Consider the following 19,074-nt stretch of genomic DNA (forward strand, 5'->3'; position numbering starts at 1 on the left):
GTGCTTACCCTTAATGGGAGGTTTTGACATGAGTCAGCTTGGAATTAAAGTCTTCCCTGGGTCCCATTCCGTTTCTCTAAGGGGATTGTACAGAAGAAACCCTAACCAAAGCAAAGGGCCTTTAAAGGTTAGCATTTGGATGGGGTGTTTCTTGTAACTTGATCTTTTCCTTTATATAGTCTTGTAAGACCCCTTTAAGAGGGGATTGCAGAGTTTTGATTGAGTTCCAGAATTTACTGGTTCCTTCCCTTGTGAATGACTCTGAAGTGCTCGATTGTTACGATCACCAAACAGTTTAATTTTAGCCCTTGGGGGGCAGGGGGCAGTGTCTTCCTGACATATTCATATATAGATAGAATCATATGATATGGCGCATATTTAACCTTTTTTTTTTTTTTTAACCTACAAAAATGGCAGTTGTATCTGATTCAGCTGAATACTTGACAAGGGCATAAATAGTAACAGATATTAGCATTACATGACAAATTAAAAATTGTTACTATTTCTTCATAGGTGCATTAGGTATTTTGTAGCTTAAGAATGCTCAGGGATATCCTATAATAGAGGCCTTCCTGTCTAGTTTGTTCTCTTTCAGTGGATTTTGACAGTGCCTCTGATATTCTGGCTATTGTAGTAAGCAGAGTCAAGAATTATTTAATTATTAATAATATTCTTAATTATTTTTAATCCCATAATTTCTGATTGGTTGGCATGTAGCTCTCTGCCTTGATCACAGATTTAGAATTTGGAACTGCTGGCCAGATCTCATTTTAAGAAGTATTTTGTGTATTCCTTGCAGTATCTCCCAAGTTGTATATTAATGATCACCAGTGGTCTGTAATTCAGACACAACTCTTTAGCCGTACCTACAAACAACTTTTAAAAAATAGATTGACGTAATGTATGTGGGGGTTCCTAGTATTGAGCCTGACATATAACTCACCTGCTACTTGCTAGCAGAATTTGGAATTGGAGTGGAAACAGAATGATAGTTTTGGATGAGATTTCCCATGGGCATTAACAGAAAATAACAGAGCAGTCACCTTTATTCCAGCCATCATCAGAGTGTACGAGCAGAGCCTCGCAGGATTCTGAATTGAATATTAAAGCATTCAAAGGTATCTGCTTGGCTTCATTTCCTGCTTATAGATGCTGCCAGGACAGGTCTCTCACTATCCTTGGAATTGCAGGATTGAAATCCATTGATTTGACCATTCATGAACAACCCAGAAGAACCATTAGCTACAGATATTGGCAAATTGGCTGAGCCACAAGGCTGAGTTGCACAGGCTGGTGTGAGGGAACTCACCAAGCGAGTGAGCAAGACTAACTCTTGACCTTCCTCTGAGATCCCATTACTGTATTCCTTTCTATGTACTTGTTTGAGTCTTTCCAAAATTGAGGATTCACTGCACTCTAGGGCCATGTATACTCCTGTATATCAAGGATCTGCTGTCTTATTTTATTTTGCATTTAAACTCTCTGTGGTAGCTTATGGGTTTAAGCATGTAAATGTAGCAAAGATACAAAAAGAATCCAAACCTTCTTAAAAGAGCATAGTGAGTCAGTGTCAGGCTTTGAGTAGGTGAGTTAATAAGTATAAGTTAGCTCTTAACACATTTGTGACTATATGTTTAGTAGAGTGATTATTTAGTTAATGTCCCTTCTTGCCCAGGAAGCTATTGGCTTCTTGAGGAAAGGACTGTACTGTCTTGTTTGCCTGTGTTTCTGTCCCTAGAGCAGGACCAGGAAGAGATTGATGCTCAGTCAGTATTTTTCAAGGAACAAATGAGGCTGCCAGGTTCCAGTTAGTTCTTGGGTGAGATTCTCCAGTAGGTGTGTCCATAGTCTTATTTTTCCTTGCTGGTTCAAGAGGCAGCCATGGGTTTGGGGGACCCAAAGTCTGGGTTTTCTTGCTCCAGTTTGAGTCTGAGCTTGTATCTTTCTCTGTGGGTAAAGCCAAAGTTTTCTGCAAAAAACTATTTGACTCTTTTTCTTCTTTTATAGATTTGGTATAACTATACATTGTGTAATGAATCTAATGACAAAGTTCCTATTTGTGGAAAGGCTATACTCGTTTCATATAATTTAACATGTCTCAGAGTGTCTCACAATTCTGAGATGATTTTTCACTTTCAGGAAATGCCACTAGTGTCTAAAATTCTGACATTATGAAGTTTTATGAAGAATAAGCCTTTTTAAAGCTCTGACTGTGTAAAGATCCAGACCGTTGACATACGTCCACCGACCTAATCCTCTCAGTAATGCTGTGAGATAGATATCAGCATTCCCATGTTATAGATGACGCATCTGAGGCTTGAAGCAGTTAATAATTTCCCCAGGGTCTTGTGGGTAGTCTGTCAGGTAGCCAGAATCCAGGTGTGGAGGAGTACAGAGTTCGTATTCTTTCATCAGATATTGTCAGCTTGTAATTGTGGGCAAAGTGGGAAGCCAATGGCAGGCCCTTTTGTCTTGGTGTGAATTTATTTATCAGCATCTTTTCAAGAGAGGAATTGCCAAGAGGCAGGTGTGACATGAGGTGATGGAGAGGTCCTGGATTCCTGGACAGCTGGGCTGGAGAGCAAAGCCCTGGAGGAGGAAATGGAAGGCAGATAAGCTTGTCTAATTCTCTATTTTGCTGGGGCCAACCCCAGACATAGCTTTGGAATGTCACAGTCATGTCAAAAATTACAACACAGTAACAAAAACTACCAGGTATTGGGAACTTTTTAAACACCACATAGATATCCTCTTGTCTAATGACAACCACACCCTGTGTGGTAGGTGTCATAATGCCCATTTTACAGATCAGGCTACTGAGGTTACTTGCTGAAGGTCATAATTTAGTAGCGGCAGAATCTGGATTTGAACCCAGATTTGTCTGAACCCAAAGCCTGTGTATTGTCCTCTAAATATCATTCCCTAGCCCTCATCACTCCCCTTTTGTGTTTGTATCTAGCTCCTAACTTGGTGTCCTCGACTTGGAGCGATCCCTTTAGGGAGTGCTAGGAAATCAAGGAGTGTTCTCTGAAACTACATAGGAGAAAGGATATACAGAGTAGGATACCATTGAATGCACACAAAGGCCTCTCTGGGCCTTTCCGACAACACTGATCACCAGGGGAGCCCCCCCCCCCCGTGGCTGCTTGCTCTTGAAGGGAACAGAGCTCCCTGGTAAAGGTTTGTTATTGGAGCCTCCAGAACAAAGACTGACTTCCAGAACTTTAGCTACAACTCCCCTCCCAGGTTTATATCTTTGTTTCGGGGGAAGAATTGGGAAGTCAGAAAATAATAGGAAAATGAAATATTCTAGGCAGTTGGAAACAAATTGAAGAGGGATAGTCACTGGAGGAATTCGAGATTCTTGTTTCTGATTTTTTTTTCTCCTCTAGAGAGAATTTTTTTATCTCTGTGGACTTAGCCATTTGCTGTAAATGCTGTAAAGTAGAGAGATACCTATAAAGTTTTTTTTAAGATAGGAATTCTTGACACCTTCTTGGAAAGCTGAAGTTATAAATATCATAAATGGTATGGTGGATTATGTTGCCAAATTAAAGGAAGGAGCTGGGCAATCAAAGCAGGAAGAGAAACAGACTCAGGCCGCATCCAGTCCCTGATTTCCACTTTCTCAAGCTTTCCCGTTGCAAAGCTGCCATGAGCGCTCGAGCTGGCTTACTGAGTGTTGATGTTTGAATGACCAAGGCTAAGACAGGGGGTGTGGAGCCCCTCGTGCCACTAGACAAAGCAGGTTTTGTACACTAGCCAGGCAGGCAGCGGCCATGTGGATTACAGATGGTCAGGCCCTGATGCTCCCGAGTATTCTCCTACCTAGGAGGATTTGAAGCACCACTGTACATTTCCCTCATTTCTGGGGTCCCCTTCTAAAATTAAAACTATAGTGTCAGTTTCAAAAAAAGAAGCTGGGTAATCAGGTATCATGTTGTGGCCCCTTGGAACGGAGAGGAAAAAGACAACACTGGCAATACAGACGTTTAGGAGGCATTTCCCCAAAGTACATATTGCCCTTCAGTTTAGTTTCACAGTTGGATTTTTTTTCTCTGTTTTTTAATTTTAATTTTTACAAAGAGCAGAGGGAGGGGTATCAGAAGGGCATGGAGACCTCTTAGATATGACACAGACATCCCTAGCACATGGGACCACAGATGGTGGCATTTACTTCCCATTCCTCCCCTTCTCTGTGTCCAGCCTGGAAGTCACTGGAGCCCCACATTGAGGACACTGTTTGAGCCATTCCTAACACAAAATAGCCCACCCTCAAGCTTTCAGACCAGAAGAGCTTGGCCTGGCTGCTGTGGCCATGGAAACTGGGCAGGGTGCAGTACTGACAATGCTTCCCAAGACATAGCAGGACCCCTGCCTTCTCTCCTTCCACACGTCATCCCCTCCATGTGACCGATGTGGCACTGTTTGGCCAGCCCTCTGCCCCTTCTTGGTGTGACCTCTCATTGCTCTTCTCCTTGCCCCCTGTGCTCCAGCCACAGGGACTTTCTTTGGGTTCCCAGAACATGGTATACTGCATCCTGCATTGAGGCTTTCCGCCTTAGGTTCCCCAGGCTTGGTACGTTCTTCTTCTGCCCACTCGTGGTACCTGGCCAACTCTTTAGGTCTCAGCTCAAATTTCTCTTCATTGCTTTAGTAAACAAACATTCCCAGGTACCTATTGTGTGCCGCGTCCTATTCTAGGTGCTTGGGACTACATCAGTAAACAAAACAGTCAAAAAGCCCTGTTTGTGGACCTATATGCCATCTCTTTCTTAAGAAATTCTTGCCTGACCTCCCCCAACCCAGGCTAGATCATGTCTCTCATGTCTTCTTTCCCAGCTCTTTCTTCTCTTTCATAGTAACCGTGACAGCCTGTCATCATGTACTTATTTGTGCATTATTCATTCCGGTTCCCTGCCTTCGATTGTAGGTTCTATAAGGTCAGGGCTAATGGCTGTTTTATTTACCACTCTATACCAAGCACTAGCATATTGCCTGACACCAGCAGGTGCTCAATAAATATGGGTGAAGGAATAGGTGAATGATTGGATGATGGTGATTCTTTCTGATGGCAAGTAGCAATATCAGGCGTGAAGGTCACACACACTTCTGGAAAGAAGTTGTTTGAGCTGATGTATGAGCTTCATGAAGAAGCTACACTGAGGGCCAGCCGTGGCTCACTTGGGAGAGTGTGGTGCTGATAACACCAGGGCCACAGGTTTGGATCCCTATATAGGGATGGCCGGTTGGCTCACTTGGGAGAGCGTGGTGCTGACAACACTAAGTCAAGGGTTAAGATCCCCTTACTGGTCATCTATTTTTTTTTTTTTTTTTTTTTTAAAAAAAGAAGCTACACTATGCTTTTAAAATCACCAGAACTTGCAAATTCTCACTTAGCTCTGTCTGGGGTCTGGTTCTCCCATTGCCTAGGCATTTTAGGCATTGAATGATTTTTTAAAAATGGCTGTGACCATGCCCGACTTTAATGCAACAGCTGTTTGCCTCTACTCCCAGGATGGAGATCTCCAAGGGGCCTGGTGAGAAACTGTTAACTCATAAGTGCTCCATTTACTTGGTATGCCCAGAACACCATCTTCCCTTGGACTGCGGTAGGGCCCACAGAGATGGTCTTCGTTTGCATTAATCATTTTCATGTGCTTTGCTCTTAACTTCAGTGGTATTCAGAGGAAAATGCTGCCATGACAACTGCCACAACAGATGGTATTTGATCAGTCTCTAAGCTACCAAGGAGATATACAGCAGTGCTTTCGAGGTTTGCATATTTTACTTTATCATGAGACCCAGTCCAGCCTTAATCATGATTGAAATGAAAAATTTTCCATTTGCTTCCTAGCCCCTGATATTCTCTTTCCAGTTGTTTGGCATTTGTTTTGATTTTCCTTTCTATCTGGCTATACTGGTTGGGGATGTATTTCTGGGTAGGGGAGACAAAGGCTATAACATATATAGCTCATGGAAACTACCCTGCAAGTCTAAAGTTCAGAGACTGTTGAGAAACTATTCAACTTTGGGATGGAGGTCCTTGCTGAGACTGGGAGAAAGCTTCATTGCAGCCTCTCTGTCTTGGATGTTCGTGGACTGCACAAAGTGGAGGCCACATTTGGTCCCAAAGGAATTCTAGGGAAGTACACCCTGGTCTTGGTCTGTCTCTTTTCCCTGTCTCCCTTCTTCATCTAGCACCTTTCTGTTCCCAGGGTCTCCCAAGGCACATGGTGGTCCCTCTTCTGGGCTTCTCACCTCCGCCCCAGTTTATGCTGCAAAACTCCAACAACTTGATCCCAAAGCTGTTGGACCCATCTCTACGGTAACTACTACAGTAGCTTCTCACCCAGTCCCCACCCTCCTTTGGCAACATTGGAATGTCAGACTTTGCACAGATTTCTTCAGCTAATTTTGGAAAGTAGTTTATATTGGCAGCTACGTGTTAATGAGCAACACTGGTCGTATTTACACACTTTGCTGTTTCCAACACTTTGCTGCCCAACTTTAACCAGATCCTCTCATGCTTGGTATCTAGATCCGGCATGAGCCATGACCCTCATTAAAGACAGGTGTGGGGACAGCCCTGTGCTGTAATGAGTAGTGGGGTGCTGCTGCCAGGGCCGTTCCCCTCTTGAAATGTGGTAGGAGTTTGCGACTGCAGCAGTCCGTGAGGATGGATTGTTTACCTGTATGGTATTTGGAAGAGAACCTTAAGGTGAATTTAATCACAAGAGGGCCTGAGTCAGAGAAACAGGCTCCCCTTTTGATCTCATTCCAGATGAGTCTGGGAGACTGGAATACACATGTGACCCCATTCTGCTTCTCAGCCTCACTCTCTTCCTGGGGTGCCGACGGAGAGCACGTGGGTCTTGGCTGCCTTGTCAGGGGCGATTTTTAACCTTAATGGAATATTATTAAAGAGTGGATCTGAGACTCGAGGAATGTTTTTTGAACTCCTCCTGTGAACATAGAGAGTTCATAGTAGAGGGTAAAAATTCTAGGCGCTTGATGGTTGTATGAGTGATATTTTAAATGATGATCAAATTTTTACTTTTAGTTTTAACATCTTCTGGGAGTGCAATCCAGCCATCTGGATATTACTCTCTTTATTTCATCTCATTTTTTAACAAAAATATTCTCAGTGGCCTTGTCTTTTCACCTAATGAAAGAAGACCCTAATGCTTTCCTTCTTTCTATGCTTGGATTCTCCCTGAAGTGGATAAGAATCAGGGTGTGTGTGTCAAATGGCTCCATGAACTCTTAAAGAGGAAGATTATGTAAATACAGGATTTGTGATGTGGGGAGAACCTCCTGGGTCCCAGCCCCAGCTCTGCTATTGACCTGTGTACTCTTGGTCAAAAATCTGGCCTCCTTAACCTCACTTTTTCATCATGTAACACTTACTAAAACCAATGCCATCAAAAGAGTCGAGCTCAGTGCCTGGCACAGAGCAGACACCTACACAATTATGTTGATTGAATTAAAAGATTTAAAAAATGGTATAAATCAGAACTTCTCAACCTTGGCACTATTGACATTTTGGATTGGAGAATTCTTTGTTGTAGGGGGCTCTCCTGTGCATTGCAGGATGTTTAGCATCATGTTGGCCTCTAAACACTGAATGCCATTAGCACCCTTCCGTCCCCATTGTAACAGCCTAGAATGTTGCCAGACATCGCCAAGTTGTTCCCTTTTCTCCAACCTTGCTTTCTAGCCAGTGGAAAGTTACTGATCTAAATTATGAAATTCTACAAAAGAATAATAGGACTTAAAAAAAATTAACAAAGGCGAAGTATTCCAGGTTACCTACTTGTAATTATCCATCCTTTTAATAGGATTTAACATTAAAAGAAAGCCCAATAGATGGTGGAATTGAAATGTATCAGGGTTAGACTTGCAAGAAGACACTATCATGAACTTTAAATATGCATTGAATACTCCATAAAACTATGACATGTGAGCATACTTTATGCTGATTTGATGGGAAGGTTCATAGAAGTACAGTATCATAGCAGAGCAGTGCTCTTCTTGAATATGTTGGTGGATGTCTTTTTTGTGTGTGTGTGTGCTACACTGCTGGACTATTGTTGGAAGAATTTAACCTACCCATGTCAGCCCACCTATGTGACACTTCCCAGGATAAATATTAAGTGTACCATTTTTGATTTTGCAATACAAGGGATTCAGCTATGGTCAGCTTTTTCTTTTTCTCATTTTCCATGGAGACATAATTGCCAAAGCATTCCTTCTCAGCCAAGTGCAAGATATTATAGTAAAGAAGTAGGATGGTATTTTAGGAAGAGACAAGGGAGAGAAGAGGAATTTTATAATTCTATCACGATTTAAATACTAGTGTCTCTTTTTGGGGGCAATAAATTCTTTTGACTGGTTTTGGTATAGTACCACTGTGTACAACAGTAGAAATAAGGACTGATAACTAATGCTTTCTCTCAAAAGCAGGGTTTCATAGTATGATGATATAGCATTTAAAGATATAACTATTATCGGTCTTACAAATGGAAGCAGATTGCTCCAAAGCACAGTCCATGGGGTCCTCCCAGCCATTCTCTTCCTTTCTTCCCTACCCCCCTCCCCCAAGATGGTAGTACCTGGTTGTCCCTGCCAGACATCCCTCAAGCTGGACAGAAGAAAGGAGAGATTAACAGTAATCACACCTTTCCTCCATCTGTATAAGGAATAATTTTCTGCAGTGGTGTCAGGCATAACCCATAGTGTCAGCATTTATTTACTTTGCAGGAAATTCCATTCTGCCCCTTTTTCTAGAGATGAGAAAACATGTCCCAGATGAAGACCCTTGAAGGTGGGCTGGAGGTGAGATCCTTTGCTAAAAATGCAAGGATGGGCTGACTTCAAGCTGAGAGTTGAATAGATTCTATGATATGGGTGCAATTTTATTCAGGTATCCCATAGTTTAATTTAAAGCATTTGGAAGAAGTTAAGACTGGCAGTAGAGGAGGAAAATCCTGGATGTCAGTGGGAAGGTGGACATGAACTTCAGGAAAACTGCCTTGCAGCTAGTCATTACTCAAATTAGATTGTTTAAAATATAGATGCTTCACACTCTCTGTGGCTATGAAGGAGCATCAGGAAATTGCTTGGGGATGAAGAGGGAGAAATGGTCACATGAATACTGTGTCAGACAGACATTTATTAGTTCAAAATAAACTCCACTGGTTTGAAAGTCATAAGAATGTTGATAGAGCCTGGGAAGTCAGGTGGCGTGAGGTGGTTGTGGAGAGTGGGGACCCCATTGTGAGATGCAGATTGTGGGAAATTCAGTGATTCTTGTGGCAAGTCAAAAGCAATTTCTTCACTTATGGTCACCATTGACATTAATCAAGCCAGAACATTTTTCTGTAAACCAAAAAATAATTAGCCCTGACAACTGAAGTCAAATCAGACCTTTGGGGATGACCTAATTGTTCTTTCGTGAGGGCTAGACATTGGCTTGCCCTTGGCTGAGGTATCGTCGCTGGAATCCTGGGAGGCCTCCCAGACTCTGGCTAGTGGGTCCCTTCCTGTCAGAGAGCACAAAGGACAGAGGGGTTTGGGAGGTGGCAGCCGTTCCTGGTCATCTGCAATGCCTGCTATCCTGAGAATTTTGTGAGTAAACACTGCCCAGATTCCTACTGAAACTTCCATTCAGCATTTGTACATTTGACTGCCTGCCTCTTTGGTGGCTGGAAATTTCTCCCAGCTGCTGGTGGATGAGTGGGTCCACTAACCTCATCCCCACCTCCATTTTTGTGGCATCTGCTCAAGTTTTCAGCATTGCACTGGTGATGGTGATCAAGATGAGAGCTTCAATTCTACCTTGGTTATTTTTGGCAACCATGAGCAATCCAAGGCTTTGACTTTTGGCACTGTGTGGTTGGGATATTAGGTAACCTTTTCCTGTGCAAGTACAGACAAAGGAGAGTCCTAACCTATGTCCATCCATCCATCTGTCCATCGGCCGTTTTTTCAGCATTCTGTTTGCGCTTTATTCTGAATAAGACATGGCTTTGGAGGAGGCCGGATGTTTATTAAATGTATATTGTTATTTTTCCCTCTAGATTGAAAACATAGATGCCTGCTTGAATTTCCTGGCAGCTAAGGGAATAAACATCCAGGGGCTATCTGCAGAAGGTGAGTTAAAGTGCCTGTCATAAAGCTGCCATTTCATCATCAGAAATACCCACCGGTTCCTAATTGATGACATTAATACAGTTAAGATGAGGGATGCTGGTGGGCTCTTTGGGTTTTGTTTTCCTTCAGGCAGCTTAATGCTTGCCTAGACTTGAGGATGCCAACTTAATGACAACTCAGAGAATCACTCCAGGAATGCAGACTCAACCATATCAGCCACGTCTGCAAGGCACGGGGGCAAAGTAGGGGGAGCTGCTCCTGTATGAGAAGGGCTTGCTTGAACAATGTTGATTTGATTCACCTGTCTAGTGATTCCGTTAATTATCAAGTCAGGCCTTATCTGTGGGAGAGAACACTTAATCAAAGAACATATTTAAACTGTACAGCTCCCAGGGAAAAATGCTTAATCCTTATCTCTTACTTTTATTAAAAGAAACATCACTTTTTTTTTTTTTCCTCTAAAAGAAAAGAAGTGTGTGATTTATTAGAGCAATACTACATTTTTACATCCTGTTTAGTTCTTAATTAAATTTGGTGGCTAATTAGCACATTAGCTTCACTAGTGTTTTGCTGTTAAATTGGGCATTGTCTGGAGATGGCTGGTCCGAATTCTCCGCCTCCTCAGGCAATGGTCTCAACCTGAAAACGTTCACTCTCTCTCCTGTTTGTAAATACAAGCAGCTGCCAGCTCGAAAGCTGCCATAGGTCACCGGCATCCTCCCAAACTCATTAGGCTGCACCTGCCTCCAGTTTTCCCAGAACAGGTAAAGCAGTTTGGGCTTCAGCGATACCACCCTTCCCTAGCAAGGTTGCCTTTTGAAAAGGTGCTTGTTAGCATGGACTCCGATGGTCAGGGTGGGGCAGAGGGGAGCAGCGGGGAAGAAAGCAGCCAAATGCAGCAGGTGAGTTTGCAAAGGTGATGGATTCCATTTGGGGCCTGTTCCTTGCCTTGGCTCTGCAGTCTGGAGAAAGCTTGGTTTTCCTGGCTGCGTTTCTCAGCTGTATACTCTTTTGGTTTTGGGGGTGGGTGGTATAAATGGCCACAATGAGTGCTTCGTGGGTGTCATGTCTCTGAGTGGGACTGTTGGAATTCCCTGATCGGGAACTCTGATGTGCTGGCCTGTCCCTGGGCAGGCATGGTCACACTGCTTCCAGAGGTCTCAGCAGCATCTGTAGTGTGGTCAGCCTTAACCTCAGCTCTGAGAGAAGGATCCTTGGAGGATTCCCCTGCCCTGGGCTATGCTGGTAGGTGTCAGGACCTGCTTCTTCTAGTTTCTGCTAGTGATTGGACCCCAGGGACAGGCCAGTGTCCCCCTGCAGAGCACCAACAAGGACTTTTACAGAGTCGCGCTTAGAAGCAAGGTCTGTAGGAGATTCAGACTCTGCAGGCCTGCTTCAACTCACCTGGCCACTTGGCCATCCACCCACTGTCCTGCCTTCTGCCTCGTTTGTTCCCCCATCTGTCCCCTCTTCCTTGTATCCTACGGCATGGAGAGTCTATGCAATAAGTACTTGTTGAATGAATAAGTACCAACTGTGCTTTTAGGACTTTATCTGTATCAGCTCCAGTTCTCACAACTGAAGCTAGAGTTTATAAGTCTCATTTACAGATGAAGAAACTTTGGCTTAAAGAGGTTATGAGTGACTTGCCCAAGGCATGTACCTGGAGAGTGACAGGGTCAGTATTTGAACCCAGGTCTGTGTGATTTCAGGTTCATGTTCATAATGTCTTTTGGGACAGCATATGGGTAAAATCCAGGCAGGCTGAGCAAAGATGAAAGAAATTAGATTTAGCTGGAACATTGTTTTGGGTGTTGTGTGGCCCATGGAGGCATGTCATGCAAAGAGACCCTCAGCCCTTTGCCCCTTTCTGATGTAGGGATGACCACGTGCACCTCTGAGTCTAGAAGACCACGGTGTAACCACTATGTTGAGGTCTCAACTCATTGGGGTATAACTGAAATGGTTTTATGACATCTTGGCAAGAATCCATAACTCTTTAGTCAATGTTCTAATAAAAATTATTAGAACAATTTTGTGTCCATATTTATGACTCAGTCTTTTTCCTCTTTAAACTTGAATCTCAAACTCTACTCAAAGCTTCTTTCTTCTACACCCCCCAGTGCAAGTGGCTTTAGGACCTTGAAAGGGACAGGGCCCTGGTGGCTTGGCTTCCTTTCCTTTCCCCTTCCCTGGTTCCTGTGCCTGAGCTCCCAGGGTTGGGGCAGCACGGAGGAGGCAGAGTTCTGCTGCTGGCGAAGTTGCCGACCTCCTGCTGGTTAGCCATAGCTGCCATCGTGCTGGGTGATGGTCTCAGCATACCCTAATGACCGGATACTTGCTCCTGTGCTGCTCCTGGGTAGTCTTTTGTGAGATTTGGCCAGCTCTGTCATTTCAGTCTTATGAGCCTTCTGGCACCTGCTGTAGAAATGGCAGAAATGGGTAGGCTCTATTTTCTACATGTATGGGTGGGTTAGGCCTCCTGTCCCCTGGTAGCAGTCACCCACCATACAATCTCTCTCCAGTTCTCTCCCCCACTCAGGTGGCTGGAGGCAGATCAGATGTCCACCTTAGGACTGGACTGCCAGGCCCTCCTTCTTGCCACCACCCCCTCTTTGAGTGGTTCTCAGAGCTTCCACTCCTTTGACTTCAAGGAGTACAAGGACCCCCACCTTCCTGCTCCGCGGTGAGGGGAGGAAATATCCTGTCTCCATGATCATCAGACATTATCTCCCAGAAATGATATTCTGTCATCTACATTTTATATTGATGTTGGGGGGCGGGAAGGGATCATGATATTTGGTGGCAAGACTGATTCTAAACTGCTGCAGTCCTGTGGGAAGGTGACTGGCCCCAACTTCTTCCACCTCCTGGAACACATAAAAAGTAAGGGTACTTAGAGCCTTTTATCTTCAAATTGGGCCTTATTCACAATTTCAGGGTACCAGAAATATCTCACTTGACATCTTATTAAATTACAAGAATAGAGACTAGTTAGTGAGACTAGTCAGTCACTGAGCTAAGTGCTGTACACATTTATATCTTATTTAATGTCCCCAGTAACCTTACGAAGTTGGTATTAGCATCGTCCTCATCACACAGATGAGGAAACCAAGTCCCAAAGAGATGAAGTTGCACATGGGAAAAGGGAAGCCCACAAGGTCGGCAGTGGCTACGCTACCCCAATCTGCCGATTCAAAGGCCTGCTGTTCTCTACTGCTCACCACTGCCTGTGTTTCTAGCCACCTGCATAACTACAATAAAAGCGTTATAGTTTTAGAAATAGTGTAGCTTTAATTCTTTTTGTTTTCCTTTTGACTACCATTGAGTGCCCTGGGGCTCCTCCTCTGATGAAAAAAACATCAGCAGTTGGAAAGCCCCATAGATACATCTCCACCCTTTCCCAGTGACTAAAGCTAGATTTGGGACCCAGGAGGGTGTATGCACCTGTCCTTGAAGCATTTCAGCAGCTCAGGCCTGCCCTGACCTGCCTGTTAAGAGAGCTACAGAGAGCCTTTGTTCCAGGGCATAGACGGTGGAGGCCTGGGGGCAGAGGCTGCAGGCCCTCGTGAGCTGTGGAGCTGCTGCTGGTTTGGGGCACTTCCCTGGACTGGGCCTCCCTGCCCCCTTGGTATTCCTGAAAGTTGGATCTGTCCATTTGCTCCTGGAGAGCTGCCAGAGTCCTGTGAGCTTGGGCATCGGGCCTCCCACTGCCCAGGGGTGATGTTCAAGATTCCCCCATCCCCTTCTCTAACACACACTCCACTTGTCACAATCATCTATAAACCTGCCCCTGTGAGGAAGGACGGCCTTTATCTCTGGCTGTTTTGAGAACACCTGGGGTTTGTGCTATCTGGCCCTGAGCCCATCCTTCTGTAATGGAGAAGCAAAGGTCAGGGAGTATGATGTAGTCTATTTATTCCAGCAAACATTTGCTGAGCACATCCTATATCCACCAGGCACAGTGCTCACCCTGGGGGGACACTGATAGTCAAGTAAGTCATACCAAACTAGCCTTGATTCCAGTTAATAAGCGAGCGGTGCTAGTGGCATGTACGGGATTCAGTAGTGACCAAAGAAAGGGAGATCAGCTCTGTTGGAGGCGGTCGGGGGGCTTCACAGAGGTGGTGATGTTTCGCCTGGATTTTATAGGATGCATAGGCATTCAACGGACAGAAAAGGAAGGTGAAAGGAAATCTGGAAGAGGATGGGACATAGATAATAAGATGGGGGCAAAGGGCTAGCTCGTTATCAACCTTGCAGATTGGCGAAACAGGAGGCAGGAAGATCCTTCCAGGTGACTCCTGGAAGGAGTGTGTGCTTTTGAAGTAAAATCAGTCACCAACTTAATTAGCCCAGTCCTGGGTTTTTTGCCCTGTTCGCCAGAGACTTAGGTACTGCATTTGCTCCTCCTTTCATCCTGAGCCAGAAAGCCCGAGGTCTTTCTGGACATTTAGCATGAAAGCCGCAGGTGGAATGTTTCCATTTCCTCCTACCCACATCATCTGGGTGGCACTGAGTGGGACTGATTCTGTCTCTCAGCAGAAGGGGCCCCATAGGCCCTGCTCCCACCCTCTCCACTTCCCCTGTGGGAGAACTGTTGTCAGGCTTGGTGAGCATGCACAGAGGGCTACAGGAGTAGGGTAGAGCATCAGGTGGTGGATGTCGATTATGCAGCCAGCCCATCTGCAGGAACAATGCCACAGAATCCACAGTCCCCTCAGCTGGCTGAGCCTTCATGACCGTGGTGGCTTAAGTGAATTGAATAGCAGTTCTGCAACTCTGTGGACTATGGCAGCCCTCCCTTTGGCTCTGAATCTCAGCTACCTTACAAAGCTGGTTTCTTTGTATTCAATTATTCCAGTGTTTGTGCCTTGGTAAACCAGGCCTGAAGTTTCTCTTTCAAAATGTGGAAAGAATATAACTCCTATTTGTCTTACCCTTCATGCCCCACGTTACCTACAGCATCTATACAGATTAGTACCAGCCAATGGGAACAGAGAGATCAGAGAAAAACCAAAGAAATTAGAGTCAAGGTAATACTGAATTCTAATGCAAATTGGAATATGGCCTATGTAGTTTGTTCTTCAGTTTATGTGGGGGTGGCCAGAAGAAGAGAAAGGGGTACAGGGTTCCAGTGCTGACTTAGCCACCAGCAAGCTGGTGTCTCCTTGGGCAAGTCAGTTCTCTCTAGGTCTACGTGATTTTCCTTCTCTAGAAGTCAAGAGGGTGAGTTTAGTTGATCAGATACAAAATGAAACTCCTTTTCCAAAGCCTTGGGAAATGTCATGAGGGAAACATTTTTGTGGGCTTATGGATTTTGTTTTTCGGCTTCCTGTGGAGCTGGCTTACCAGGCCTCATGGAACACAGACAAATACCATTGGGAAATATGGAAAGAGCACAATTCTAGCTATTTTGGATACTGTTTGTTATAGACCACCCATGGCATAAACTATGTGGCTTTCAGAGCATTTGCCACTCTTGAGCTTTTATGATCTGAAAAGAAAATTAACAGTTCAAATGTCCATCAACTGGTGAATGGATAAACAAAATGTGGTATATCTATATAATGGGATACTACTCGGCCATATAAAGAAACTGATCAATGATCTAACATGGATCAACCTTAAAAACATGGTAAGTAAAAAAAAAGCCTAAATCAAAAGACTACATGTTGCACGATTCCATTCACGAGTATAGGAAGTGTCCAGAAAAGGCAAATCTGTAGATACAGAAAGCACATGAGTAGTCGCTTGGGAGTGGTTTGTGAATTGATTGCAAATGAGCAGGAGGAATCTTTTTGGGCTGATGGAAATATCCTAAAACTAGAAGTTACTAAGTTTACTAAAAATCATTGAACTGTACACTTAATTTTTTGGATGCAAAGTTATACCTCAATAAAACAGTTTTAAAATAAAAAAGAAGGTCACTGTTGAGTTTTCTCTAATGTTAGATTATTTGGGATGGATTTCCTTCTGGACATCAGTGACTGTGGCATACTGGGGGTAAGCAGGGAGAATGGACTGCTTCTTAGGTTTCCTTTGGGTGAAGTGCCCTGTAATGGGTTCTGGGGAAGCTGCAGGTGGAGTGACCAGATTTTCTCAGCTGAAACGGGAAGAGTGTAGAGTCAGGCAGTATCCCAGGTGCTTTGTACTCATTTTCTTACTTAATCGTCACTTAATCCTCACAGCAATACTGTGGGAAAGTTGCAGCAGGACATGTGCCCATTTTAAAGAAGAAAACTGAGGCTTAGATTGAGTCTTGTGAAAAACTCGAAGTCCACAAATGATGGACAGTAGAGATTCAATCCCAGATTTTTCTGGCTCCAAAGTTCAGTGATCTTTACAATAAAAATGCTGCCTCCTAAGGAAAAGTATATTTATCAGAGGAGCACTATGGTCTTTGACAAATAAAGTTTTAGAGAACAATGGAACAAACCGTTTTGAGCGGTAAGTTACTTAATGACCACAGTAGGTGGAGAATGTAAGACTGGCTCCTCTTGTCTACACCAGGGTTGGGCTGGTAGGTTATGGAGTGCTGATATGGAAGAGCCTACTTTTTGCAGTGGACAACCTGAGCCCCTGGATATGCAGAATTGTTCTTTCCCTCTTTTTCTTGTGTGGTTTTTGAAAAAATGTATTATGGAATGTTTGACACACCAGAAGTGTAAAGAATACTTAACATTCCCACCAGCTAGCTTAATAAATAAAACATTATCTGGCGTGCTTTTAAATTCACCACACATGATGTGTACACACATAAGCCAAGTTGCACAGTGTTAGGAAACTGGTCTTTGAGCCGGAAAAACCTAGATTTAAATCCCAGCTCCAGCGCTGATTACCTTGGAGAGGTCATAAAATCTTTCTGTGGTTTTCTTTCCCCTTAAGTAAAGCAGGGATAATAATGCTCACTTCTCAGGTTAAGGATTAAATGAGATCACACGTGTAAAAAGTTTAGCCTGATACGTGCTAGTTAGTAACAGCTCTTGTTATTATAAACTATGTAACAACCTGATAACAAGCGTAAAAGGCACTAAAAATAAATCTTCCTTCGATGTCCTCTATCCCCATGATTAGCACTATTTTCCCCCTCCAGTGAATTCAGTCTTAAGGGGAAGTTGTCTGTTATTCTCAAGTTCCTTAACAGGTGCTAACCTGTATGTCAGCGCTTGATCAGCTCATCTTGATTCTGTCCCTAGCTCTTGCCACTGTCCCACTGGGTGACCATAAGTGTGTCACTTCACTTGTGGGCCTCCATTTTCCCATGAGTTAAATGAGCAGCCAGCAAAACCATCCTGTGCAAGCCTCACACTCTGTGATTCTCATGTCCTGGTAAGAGCGTTTGGAAAGAGGTGGGATGTGCCACAGGTGCGTGCCTCTCCTTTGTTTTCCTGAGGATGGAGAAGAAAGCAGAGCTGAAGGGTTAAAGCTGAACTACCCAAAGAAACCGGGAGGCTTGCCCACCTCTTTGGAGGTTTTTCTGTTGCCTGTGTTGCACAGAGTGGTTCATAAGCAGTGACCTGCAGGTCAGTCCTGGCTTACAACTGTTATTCTGGCATAATTAAGAACTACGTCCCCGCCAAACACTGAAAAGTATTGTGGTTTGACCTATGATTGTAAGGTCATGATAGTAAAACCTATCATTTTTAAGGCATGAAGCTGGAACTTATGACAATCCCATTAGATTCTGGGGCTACAGTTGTTATGTAGTAACAGACCAGTGAAGGACTTCACTGTTTACAGTGTGCTTTCACATACCACCTCCATTTGATCTACAAAGCAGCCTTGTGTGATGGGGTGAGCGGTGTTGGTATTACCATTTTACTAAGGCCCAGAGAGGTTAAGTGACTTGCCCAGGGTTGCACAGCTAGTAAGTCGTGGAGTACAGATTGGAACTCGTGGCTTAGGTTTTCCAAATGCTGTGCTCCTGTCAGCTTCGTCCCACGATCGGGATCTGCTAGCTTGCAAAGTAGGGAGTAAAGCCTAGGTTCTAGAAGTTCATGTCAGTTTCTTCAGAGCCTGGAGAAAGGGATGCTCCAACAGGAAGTAGTTCATCCTGGCCTAATCAGCAGATCGCACCAGGGTGAAGGCACTGACAGGCTGCTCTTCCTTGCCTCTTTGCAGGGAATGGGGCTGTTTCTGAAAGGGCTCCATTCATACGTTTTGCCTCTCAGATGGGTCTTGGAGGAAACTCTGGGTCTTTTTTTAATTAGCAGCCTTTTCCCCAGCCCAGGGCTAACCTGGAGGTGTGCATTACCCACACAGGCAAGGTGTCCCTCACCCACCCCTCTTACAAGGCCTCTGAGTCTTCCTTGGGCCTCAGGTCCCTCTTCCTCCCTTGCCAGTTTAGAAAAAGAAAACCAGCCAAGCAGAGGGGGCTGAGTATATTCCCCCCACCCCAGCGTTCCTCCTCCTTTGTCCCTCATGCTGGGTGGCCCAAGTACTTAACCCTCAGGGTCAGTTTAGACTCTGGCCATAGGCATCTGGTTTGAGAAATAGTGCCTAAAAGGAAGGATCGCCCAAGGAGAAACCTCTTGCGATCCATGGCCTTTGCCTGTAAATAAATTTTTTATTCTTCTCTGCAACACTTTATGCATGCCTTGAGGCAAATGCATTTTAACATCTGAAAAATATTGTCTGGAATAAAAAAAAATTTATTCCCACTCTGTTGTAATTTCTTTTAATATAGGAGACTGTGTAGAGGTCTTTATGGAAGCAGGTCCTTATAGCTTGTCCATACAGCCATTCCAAATGAGAGGTATTTATTCAACAGACGAGAGACACAGAGCCATGTGTTTGAGAGAATGGGTAAATTGGAGTGGGACAGCAGCCATTTGGCACACTCCGTGTGGCTTGACGCTTAGAACATGGACTTGGCAGAGCAGTGTGAAGCCCAGCGAGTCTCGCCCAGTGCCAGAG

The 19,074-nt window shown here is 44.3% G+C and overlaps 1 protein-coding gene across 3 annotated transcripts in view; it reads left to right on the plus strand.

The window, feature by feature from the left end:
- The window catches only part of NAV2 (neuron navigator 2), a 288,936-nt gene that overhangs the window by 48,023 nt on the left and 221,839 nt on the right, over positions 1-19,074 (plus strand). For all 3 annotated transcript variants that reach the window (XM_063095507.1, XM_063095508.1, XM_063095509.1), the window contains exon 4: positions 10,083-10,155. In XM_063095507.1, coding sequence (XP_062951577.1) covers positions 10,083-10,155 — 73 coding nt within the window. The remainder of the gene's footprint in view (positions 1-10,082; positions 10,156-19,074) is intronic.

Source organism: Cynocephalus volans, chromosome 4 (assembly GCF_027409185.1).
Source record: "Cynocephalus volans isolate mCynVol1 chromosome 4, mCynVol1.pri, whole genome shotgun sequence".
NCBI classification, from domain to species: Eukaryota; Metazoa; Chordata; class Mammalia; order Dermoptera; family Cynocephalidae; genus Cynocephalus; species Cynocephalus volans.